At 36.9% G+C, this 11904-nt stretch overlaps 1 protein-coding gene across 1 annotated transcript in view; it reads left to right on the top strand.

Annotated features, from left to right (window-relative positions):
• The window catches only part of gabbr2 (gamma-aminobutyric acid (GABA) B receptor, 2), a 199458-nt gene that overhangs the window by 117941 nt on the left and 69613 nt on the right, over nt 1-11904 (top strand). Inside the window, exons 5-8 of the mRNA XM_024297033.1 lie at nt 1240-1305; nt 1425-1613; nt 2297-2539; nt 11035-11095. Coding sequence (XP_024152801.1) covers nt 1240-1305; nt 1425-1613; nt 2297-2539; nt 11035-11095 — 559 coding nt within the window. The remainder of the gene's footprint in view (nt 1-1239; nt 1306-1424; nt 1614-2296; nt 2540-11034; nt 11096-11904) is intronic.

The raw sequence follows: 11904 nt of genomic DNA, 5'->3' as shown, positions 1-11904 counted from the left end.
GCATATTTAAATCACCTGTAACTCTCAACTTTGTTTGCAACACATGAAATAAACAAACAAATATCACTAAAGCAAACATCACTGTGACAATGCTATTTCCCAACATTTTTAGTAACACGTAAAAAGAAAAACACAGTTAACATGTTAGCTACGTTACTGTATTCAAAACAAGTGTAATTCCTAACCTTGTTAGTAACACGTAAAACATGCAAACAAATACTACTAAAACTGACGTTAGTGAGACAACTTCTAACTTTATTAGTCGCACAAAAAGAACCACAGCTTGACGCCGCTTCATGTTAGCAACGTTAGCGTATTCAAATTACCTGAAACTCTCAGTCCTGTTAGTAACTCGTGAAATAGACAAATACTGTTAAATCAATGGTTACTGTGACTACACTAACTCAAAACCTAGTTAGTGACACATTAATAATAAACACAGTCTGACACCACTATACATTAGCATATTCACAATAACCCTCAAACATTTTAACAAAGCGCCATGTACCTCTAAAAATCACTTCAACATCAATACGCACAACCAGAATTAATCCATATATAAAGCACTCCAGATTATAAGGCGCACTGTGATTTAAAAAAAAAAAAAAAAGAGGCTTTTAGGTGCATCTTATAGTACGGAAAATATGGTAAATGGAAAAGCATTCACAAAGCTATATTCTCTTATTTCTGACCGAACAAAGCAATTTCACATAACAAATATCATTCATCCATGCAAGCACACAGTCATACACCATGATCTAAATAGTTTACTCACCCCCACTTCATTCATCACACCGTTAACACGTGTAAGGATGATCTAAAGACTAGGGTCTGTTACCTCCTCCCTTCTAGTGGCCTTAATAAAGTTCAAGAGTAAAGAATATGGAATACATGTGGGACTTCATTAAAATAAATGCCTGGCAAGCTGTTTTTGGCTTTAAAAAGATGCATCACACCTTCTGTAAGCCGTGTGACTCACTTCAGACAAAAAGCTATAACAGTATTTTTACCCCTCAATGCAGACTTTGCTTTACAGGATGAGAAAAGGAATACTTTTACATAGAAAATTAGATTTTCTTTTTCAGCGTGTAATTCCATTTTTAGTTTTTGTATTTGAATCGTATTAGTATTTGAAGGGAGTGCATAATTTGAATGCAATAATATCCTGTTTACACATGGCCGATATGATATTTACTCATTTTGTGTGCTCTAAATTAATACAAATTATTTTTTTCATAGGACAACGATGTTAGAATCATCATTGGTCAGTTTGATGAGAACCTGGCCTCTAAAGTCTTCTGCTGTGTAAGTCTCTTTTTATCCTAAAGCTTTTAATATTTTTGCACTTTCGTCTTCTTTTAATCGTAAACATTTAAGGCTAAATGCAGTTTGATTGTAAAATTCCTTTCCCTCTCTTTTTACAGGCATATAATCTGAATATGTTTGGGAGTAAATACCAGTGGATTATTCCGGGTTGGTACCAGGGCAACTGGTGGGAACAAGCCAATAACACCAACTGTACCACCAAGAAGCTCCTCACGGCTATGGAGGGATACATAAGCGTGGACTTTGAGCCGCTCAGCTCTCGACCAATTAAAGGCATCTCTGGCAGGGTGAGTGACACCAAAAGAAATTAATTTGAAATTGAACCTTCAGGAGGCGAGAGCAAAAGTGTAAAATGGATTTCAATAAATCCTTTTCGTATTCCAGCCAGTTGCCCGAGTGGCATGTAGAGGTTCTGTAACTGTTTCTATGAAAGTGGCAGATACACATGATGCAACCTTTGTGAAACCAAAGACTCCTGTCTTACTCCAAACACATCGCATGCATAGACACTTAAGAGCATGCAAGGTTGTAAATGAGTTTTCGAAGCAGGTATAAAGCCATCAAGGAAAAGCTGGACTGAAATCTTGGTCACTGAGGATTTGAACTTTCATGCCAGTTATAAACAAGATTTTTGACAAATTTGACTCTCATGACAGGATTATACCGTCATAGTATACATATTCCTGTCTTTTATGGCTTAGTGAGCATGTAGGTTTAAAAAAAAAAAAAAAAAGAAAAAAAGAAAAAGTTTTCAATAAAAACACAATTTTCATTTAAACTTAAGCAGAACTACTATAATTTTGCTTAAGGCTTTCGTAAGGTCTGTCTTCCTACAACCATACAAATTTAGTGGTTTAAGAATGACTAATTCTTCTAGTCAACATTAACAAATAAAGTGTTAATTAAAATGAAGTCAAAGAAGTTTATGGTTTCTAAGTTTAATATTTTGTCTGTTTTCTTTATCTTTCAGACTCCTAAAGAATATGAGAGAGAATACAGCAGAGAACTTCAGCAGAAAGGCGTGGAGGCGAGCAAGTTTCACGGCTTTGCCTACGATGGGATTTGGGTAATAGCTAAAACTTTGACCCGAGTAAGGGAACTCCTCCGGATAAAACAGCGGCAAAATATCTACCACAACTTCACAGTGGACGACCGTGAAGTAGGAAAAATGGTTTTGGACGTCATGAACGAGACCAACTTCTATGGTGTTACGGTGAGTTTCGAAGCATTTGCAGTGTTTTTATAAAAGTGGTTCTTCAAATGAATTGGAGTCAGACGGCTTGTTATTTCACCCTAGATCGGACCAGCTTCCAGAGCATGTTTTATCTGATGTTTAGGGTGTAGTTCAGATTAGGTGACACTTGCAAATTGTTAAAAATCACATCACAATACTGACTCATGACTCCTACTGTACAGTGTTATACTTTGAATTTTATTGACTTTTGGGAAATCAATATCATCAACAGAAATAGATTTTGTGAGGTTTCAAAGTTTTTTCAATTTAGTGACTTAACCCGTGAAACCCACAAGAATTGATGGAAATGAATTGATAGAACGATTCTAATCTTTTGGAATTAAGATGTTAAATCCTTTGACATCTACTGCATAAAGAAAATTTCCACTTACATTTCTAAAATGATATAGATATTATCAAATATGATATGATGATGATTTGGCCTGTTTTTTTATCACAACAAAGTTAGTGTAAAATGCAAAAATGTTGACAGGAAAAAAGCACCTTATTAACCCATTGTCTACAATTTGCTCCCACATTCGTAAAACAGTATTATAAATAATTAATCAACACATTTTGCATTCTTTCCATACAGGAATTAGTCGCTAAAATCAAAACATTAAAAGAGTTTTTCTCACCCTAAAGTTTTGAAAATTAGCAAAACTTTTTCCCACCAAAAGTGATTTTGACATTTCATGGAGGCAGCCATTTTGAAATGAGCAGGAAAATCCCTCCTACTGCCCCTAGTGGAATGATGATGAACTGCAGGCCTGAAAACATGGATGCAGTTATATTAATTGGGGAGATAGAGGTCTCAAAAGTGTTTGTATCAAATAAGATATGAACGGTTATACGGGATTAATAAAGAAAAAAACATCTAGTTTGTTATTTGTGGATATATTTTTCAAGTAAAACAATTCAAAACTTGCCAATACCTGAACTTTATTTATTTTAAATATAGAACAGCAGAAGACTTTAAAGTACCGTACATGTTTTTTAGGTTTACCACAGACTACCCTATAAAATTAGAGACAAAAAGACATTGAGATCTTAAAGAGACTCAGGATTATAATTGAGCTGCTGGGAGCGTGCTAGAAACAAACTCATTTAACTGTAAAGCACTAGCTTTTCTTTAGTAAGCAACTAGTTTTTTTTTTACATAAATGGCTAGTCAAATAACAACAACAAAAAAAAAAAATTAAAAAAGCATATCAGAAAATTGTTTACCCTGCAATTTTTGGCTTTAAGATGCTGTCTTTTATGAATACCTATACACAAACCAAGGAAAGCCTATATCCAAATTGCACGTTTTTATATACAAATATTGTGTAGGCCTTGGTAGACAAATGTGTCCTCGGAAGACGTGTGAAAAAAAGAGATGGCTTCAATGAAGGAAAAAGCAAAAACTGTTAGATTTATCCCTGACTTTCCTCACTTCCCACATAGATGAAGTGAGCACATTCTGCAAAAATCATGAAGAGGGACGAATCATTAATCTGTAAAGCTGGAATCTTGTTGGAAGAGGTTAGCTGCCCTTCTCTCAGAGGAGCATTTATTACTGATATTTAGTGCTTCATTCTCACTCCACTGCATTTCAGATTGATCCAATGTGTTTATGCAACAGTCTCACTACTATTTATTTTTTCTGTCAATGGAAAACTACTGTCAGTATTTAGCACAACCAGGCACCCAAGGTTGTAGTATAAAATCTGTGAATATGGCTGACTAATTCAAGCTGTGATGGTGTTTTGTTCAAGACTTTGTTGGTTTGAATGGTTTTCACATTCCACTGTTGAGAGCTTACCAAACCAGATGGAAACATATTGCAGTTAACCAAACCACTTGTTTCAGGGCAGTATTTCCCCAAACAAGCTCAAACCAGAAAAACAGAAACCTGCCTTGTTTTGGTTGGTTAAGAACAGACCAGTTTCTATACCACGTTACCAAATGTGGGACCACATGTGCAGGACTGGGTACAATCAATGCAAACTCTAGTAAATGGTGTATACACGTATAGCGCTTTTCTACCTTACCTGAATGCCCAAAGCGCTTTACAGTCACAGACCCATGGACTCACTGGTGGAGACTCCGCTGCCAAACACTGGCGGCAACCTTCCACCAGAGGCAATTTGGGGTTCAGTGTCTTGTCCAAGATCACTTTGACACATGGGTGGGCAAGGCGGGAATCAAACCCACAATCTTCCGATCGGGAGTCGACCACCCTACCACTGCGCCGCGGCTGGTAGACTAAACAAGTAAAGGCCTAACCCGATTGGGACCGGGGTGACATCAAAGTCACGGAAGGACAACCTCACCTCATAAATTTCATTTTTTATTGAATCTTAATGGAAAAAGGGAATAACATTTCAGTGGTTATTTTTTTTTTTATTTGTTTTTGCTACTTTCTCTTAATAATAGTAAGTAGGACAAAACTTAATCGAAATGGAAAAATGACTGGGAACACGTTAAAATAACTGAAACAATAATCTGAGTGGGTCTTTAAACCTGTTTTAAAATTTCATGTGATAATAAACATGTATTTATTTGCAATAAAATCAATCCATCTGAAGGCATTATTCTGATAAGAAATTCTGACATTTTTGGTTGTTTTAGTGTGTGCTCTTTGCCATGTTGGATTTTGAGCTTGCTCTTCATCTCAACTGTCTTCATGTATGCTGTGCATACTCGTGTCTTAAGAAAATAAACAGAATCCTCTCTTAGGGGAGCTTAGTTCTGCAGCTGAATCAGTGTCTGAAGCAGCTGCAGAAGCAGAAGAGCAATCTTTTAAGGTTCCATAGTATCGATCTGGCTAAAGAGAAAAGAACTGACATTATCTGGGATACTTCCGGGACAGAGGGAGTGTAGATTTCTACCAGAATGCTGAGGATTTTTTTCTTGATGGCTGCATAGAAAGAGGGTTTAATAATTATGGTTTTGTTGTTGACATATTGTCACGATATAGTTTATTGTATCGGTATCAGTGTTTGTCTGAGAAGCATGAATGTAAGTGCCTGAGGCATGATGCCTTTTCTCTCTGTATTTGTGTGTGCATCACATTTACGCATGCATTAGCAGTGTTGCTACTTGAAGTGTTGAAAACCCGGAGGATGTCACACCTGCAGCCAGAGACGGACATTCACTTGACTCCAAATGGCCTGTCACTGAGAGGGTTCTCACCTGTACTAAGTGATACCTGGAAGCCTCAGACTGACTCGTACCTTTTCTTTTAGCTTCCATATGCTTGTAGGGCGGACTTTATCAAGGGAATAAAATAATATTCAATTGATTTTGTAACTCTTAACTTAACTCTAATCAAAATGTCCTACAGATCCCTCAGAGACTGTCAGGTGAAAACACATTTCTCAGCTTGTAGTTCTCTAAAGCAGGGGTCTGCGGCCCACCTCCACATTTGTCCTGGCCCTCCAAACCCTTTCAGAGATGTATGATTTTTTTTATTTTTTTTTATTTATTTATTTTTTTTTTACTCATTCTGGCCGATTGAGACCCACATAGAACATAACTTTTTAGACACACCCGTGATTGTTACACTTTTTCTTCTAGCCTACAAACCAACCCGGCTCCACATCAGAGAGAAAACAGTTTTGTGGCCCTCACAAGGAAAGGTTTGGAGACCCCTGCTCTAAAGCTACAACCCCCTCAGCAACACACATTCAAGCCACCACTTTCAATAAAAAGTCTATGTAAACGTGTTGTGGAACTCTGCGTTCAAAAATCTCACATTCACGTGTAGCTAGTTGTAGCTTTTTGCGCTCTATGTATAAAACGTGGCCATTGAATGTATGTTGACAGTTAAACTAGGTTGAACTTTAATCAACTTTTACCAGACTCTGATTTGGTAGGGATGTATAAATGGTAGTACTGTCATGAGAATATTTTTTTTGTGCAATAAATTAATTGTGACCTGTAATTAACTAATCTAATTGATCGTCATTGCAATTATTTTTAACGTAATACTTGCTGTAAAAAGTCTGATTTTGAGAGATTTTAACGTAAATTTATTACATTGTGGCACAACAGAAAAAAATTACAACAGAAAAAACTGGGTTTATGACATTTTCGTTACATAACAGACTTCCAACCTTTACTTTTAAACCAACAAGGGGTAATTCTTTCAGTCTTCATCAATTACAAAAAAATGCACAAGACAAAAAAATCAGATAAAAAAAATATTATCCACAAACATATTGGTTTCCTTGGTTCTGTGAAGAACTACTAAGATGCTAAGTGTCACTTTAGCAAAGGGGCGTCAATTGAGTGTATATTAGTGCTGCCACAAATGATTATTTTAGAAATCGACTAATCACCGAATTTTTTTTTTGCGATTAGTCGACTAATCCGGTCATGCACAAAGTGGAGATAAAACACACATCTTAACCATCATTAGCTTTAAACTAACTAAAAAATAGACATATTCACACTAGCATTATCACAGATAGAATGTAAGCTGAATTTGGCCGCAAAAGATGCTAGTGAAGATAGCTGAAGATGCTGATAGCCAGCTAAAATATTGGTTAAAGGCCAAATTAGTCTAAAAAAAGCCTATGTTAGACAAAACAGCTAGCATGTAGCTGAAATATTAGCTAAACTCCAAAATAGCCGAAAAAAACAACAACAAAAAAAAAGCCAGTTAGCCAAAACAGCTAACATGTAGCTGAAATATTAGTTAAATTTCAAAACTGAGTAAAAACAAAAAAGCCCAAGTTAGCAAAAAAGCTAGTATGCAGCTGTTTAATTAGCAAAACTCCAAAATAGCCTAAAAAAAAGTCTAAGTTAGCAAAAACAGCTAGCATGTAGCTGAAATATTAGCTAAACTCAAAAATAGCCTAAAGAAAAGTCTAAGTTAGCAAAAACAGCTAGCATATAGTTGAAATATTAGCTAAACTCAAAAATAGCCTAAAAACCTTAATACATGCCAAAATAGTACAAAAAGCTAGCAGAATGTCATAATAACTTTCAACTTTACTTCACTCTGACTCCATATAGTATAAAGTAACGACTAATCGACTATGAAATTGGTCGTTGACTATTTTTAATAGTCGACTAATCGTGGCAGGCCTACTGTATATAATATATGTCTTTAGGCGCGTGCCATATACACAGACACTTGACGACATTACATCAGTAAAAGGAGATTAACATGGTTAAAATAAAATTACGTGCTAATTCTTTAGTAATGAATTAATCATGACTAACGCGATAACTTAAAAGGTGTACCTTCTAATTCACGGAAAAATAAACTGTAAAACGGTCATGAAACCTGTACAAAAGTGATTTCAAAATCATAAAGTAAAAATATCTGAAGATCTGTGCTCTGAGAGGCTCTGGAAATTCTGTCTGCTGACGATGATTGACAAATCTCAGGTTTGCCTGAATGAAATGCAATGATTGAGCAAACTAGAGCTGTTTCTGATCAAACTTTGTAATTGTTCAGATCATTCTTTGTACTCTAAATGTACTTAGGGCGACTGTGGTGTGGAGGCAGAGCGGTCAACCTATGGCGCCAGTGTTTGGCAGTGTGTATGTGTGTGTTTATGGGTGAAAGTGCTTTGGCCCTTTAAGGAAGGTAATAAATCACTATATAAGTATACGCCATTCACCATTTTACTTATGTACCAGATATACTTAAATAAATGTATTCAGGGGAGCAACCCAAAACATTCTAAATATGAAACAATTTTGTTTGAATTAACCAGACAAAATTATTAGGACTATACAAAATGTGTGATAAAATTACCAGAAAAATTGGAAATGATCCAGTTTTCTTTATCAAAACAATGAAACTGTAACACCGAAGTATTTGCAAATTTTGACTGCTTCATAAATAATTAACCAATCAATTGGCAAATACTGCACTTTCTGAAATTAAAGTGAATACATTTATGACATTAAAACCTGAAACAATTAAACAGCTCACACTCTTAAAGTGTTGTTGAATACAAATCCTCTACGTCTTTTAAAAACAATTTCCAAATTATTGTACAAGTTATTTAAGACCTTCTGTTTTAACATAGGTCAGAAAGAAAGTGTTGCACATCATCAAACGAGCAAATGCAATTTTGGTGAAAGAAGCTGATGCATCTGTTAAACATCCAAGGACAGATGATGTTGAATATATAAAGAGCACGAGCATAGACCTGCATGCAATCACACCCAGAAACATCAAAAATGCCACACAAAGACAGGGATTCAAACAGATGGGTGGGCTCCAGCTCTGACACATCAAAGCGGCGTGTCTTTTTAAAGAAAAACTGGCTCTCCGGCACCCCCACTATTTCCCTTCAGCTATCATTTAATCAATCAGTGCAAACTCTATCTATCTGTTTCCATCTGTGTGTCTATCTATCCCCTGTTTTGTTACACAGCAGCTAACATGTGAACCCAGTTAAATGCACAATTAAGATGCTCTGTAAGCAGATGGCGAGCTAAATGATTTGAAAACTCCTGGTACATGACGCAGCAGAGAGAAAAACAAACTATGCAGAATGAGAATGGGGATAATGAAGAAGATAAATACAATACCAATGGCAAATATGAACTGACACAACCACATGATTCAGTTATATTCCCTAGAGGATGGTGGCTTTTCTTTCCAGAAATATGTGGTAGAAATCTCCTGATAGTTGTATTCCAATAAATAAGATTTTTGTCTTTATAGAAGTGTTGCTTGTCCTGTAAAGCAGTGAATAGTTTAATGTCAGCCAGTATTTTCATGGGCCGGTCCTTACGAGGCTTAACTAAGTTTCCTTCAGTTTTTGAGGGTATATTTAATCTTGATCCTCTGTAATTGTCGTTAAACTTTATTTGTACTCTAGATTTTGTATAAAAATGTGGTCTTGATTTTCCCTTAACCCATAACTGTCACAGTGAATGCTAAAAAATCAGGGCCTAACTTCAGCCTATTAAGGTGCAATGGATAAATACCAAAGGAAAAATAAGTCACTACAACTGGTATTTACTCAATACAATAAGACACGTAAATCTACCGTTAGATCAACTTTATTAGCAGCAACTTCATCACATTAGATGGCCAGTTGCTTAATCTAATGCATTAACAAATGTTGTAATGAATCCATATTTAGAGTAGACACTCCTGGCTTTTGTCTGTTTAAAGCAGCTTTCTTTTATTTTAAAGCTTCATCTTCTTTCCAAATATGTCTGTTTTTCGTTAACTGAGGGAACTTTGGGGTTTTAATAAGTCAATGTTTAAGAAATGCCCTGCGACGGACTGGCAACCTGTCCAGGGTGTACCCCGCCTTCGCCCTTCAGTAGCCGGGATAGGCTCCGGCACCCCGCGACCCCGAAAGGGAAGAAGCGGTCAAGAAGATGGATGGATGGATGGATGTTTAAGAAATTAGCGGATAAATAATCAACGGGTGAATGAGTAACTTGACAGCCATCAAAAATGGTGCACAAATGTGTGTGTGTTTGGAGTAGGGGTGAGGGCAGTACAATGTCTTACTTTTTGTTTTTAAAAATGTTTTTATGTGAAACACTTTGAGTGACGTGAGTTGGAAAAAGTACAAAGTTATTACCTTCAGCAGATGCATAACTATCTCCACTGGTTTGTTACTATGCATAAGAGTATCAACACGACTGCAGGATTCACCTGAATAGCTGAACTCTTCTTAGTTCCTTTGGGGGACCACAGACGCGCTTTCCACTGTAAAACATGTTACAGTTCAATGTTCTCAGCATCTGCTTCTTCACCTGTTCTGTTTTTGAGCGTTTTTTGATGGTACACCATCCATGCCTTAGTCACAATACGGGTTGTTTGCAGGCAAAAATAAAAATGAGGTCCTACAGACCTCTCTTTGAGCCTGTTGAGTGAAAATGTTCACCCACCTTTTTTTCTATGGGTATGCTGCGGGTGACAGGCTATAGCGAGCCCTGTGGGTTCACCAGGGGCTCTACAATCTGGATATTTCCTGTGGATCCCCTGCGTGCCCCATACAAATTTCCTCATTTTTCACTCATATCCACCCGTAAGGGCAGTCGGGACTGAGGCTTTCGCCATTAAATGTTACTATTTGCTTTCTAAGTCTCACTCGTGTCTTCATCTCTGCTGGCAATGAGGAAAAAAGTGAGATTACAGGTTAGATTGAACTGTTTTTAATGGGTAATATGTCTTGATTTGAACCAATTTTAAGTGTCCAAACACAGCTGAACGAGGCGGTCCTCCAAGGCCGATGTTGTTCCTGGGGTATTAGCAAATGAATTGGCTGAAGGCTAATCTCGTTTACTTCTATAAACAGATCAATTTTATAAAGTTCTAATCAAATGGAAGGGACTGGGCAGATGCTGAGACTTGCCCTTTTCCTGTCAGCACCCTCATGTCAGAGAAATACGGCGCATGCAACAGATCATCTTTGCTACTGTTACATATGGATTTACAAATATGAATCAGTTCTCAGATAAAAAAACTAACCGTGTGTCTTTTTTTTTCTTTTTTCCAGGGTCAAGTAATGTTTCGAAATGGGGAACGGATGGGGACGATAAAATTCAACCAATTTCAAGGTAATTTGTGAGGCTTTTACTGGGATTAATAAAGTATCAATCCATCAAAAATGTTCATCCACTTTTTTTTCTATGGGCGTGCTGCGGCTGACAGATTGTAGCAACCACTTATATAACATACAAGCGAGGATGAAGTGGGTGAGATGCCACGTTGTACAGATTTTTCATGCAGGGAGCCCATTTCTCCTGTTCAAGTGAAAGGGGTATGCTCCCTTACGGATCACGTGCAATCAGTAAGGAGCCGGTACGGACGTCTTACGAGCGACTAGAATGTGGCAAAAGGGCACCGTACGATAGTTTTACATGTACTTCTTAAATGTGTGCAACTTCATTTTCCCCCTACCAATAATTCACAATACATCTATCGCACGTACGCCAATTATGTACAATTTTCATGATGCTTCTTAAGATAACCGTTAAAGACTCAAGGGAACTGCAAGACACACCTGTGCTCTCCTAAAGATACCGACGTTTCTCTGTACAACCCACCAAAAAAACGCAGTATCCATACAAGTCAACTCCCTGTGCAGATGCATGTGATTTAGTCTTTAACCTAGGGGTGTCAAACTCATTTGGTTCAGGGGGCATATTCAAACCGTCTGATCCTTAAGTGGGCCAGACCAATAACATAGTAACTTATGGTCGGTTAACTTGTTATCTGTAGCTTTGTTTTGTTTTTTTTCTCAGTTGGAAAAAATGCTTCAATCAACCAAGTAACCTAATAACTTATTATTACATTGCTTATACATTTCTTGATCTCTTGTCAATGCATGTCTTGCTTTTCCTTTTCTCCCCCTAGTGGCAGAATT

This window comes from Oryzias melastigma, linkage group LG11 (genome assembly GCF_002922805.2).
Source record: "Oryzias melastigma strain HK-1 linkage group LG11, ASM292280v2, whole genome shotgun sequence".
Classification (NCBI taxonomy): Eukaryota; Metazoa; Chordata; class Actinopteri; order Beloniformes; family Adrianichthyidae; genus Oryzias; species Oryzias melastigma.
Note: the sequence above shows the minus strand (reverse complement) of the source record. Positions and strands in the feature narration are given on the sequence as shown.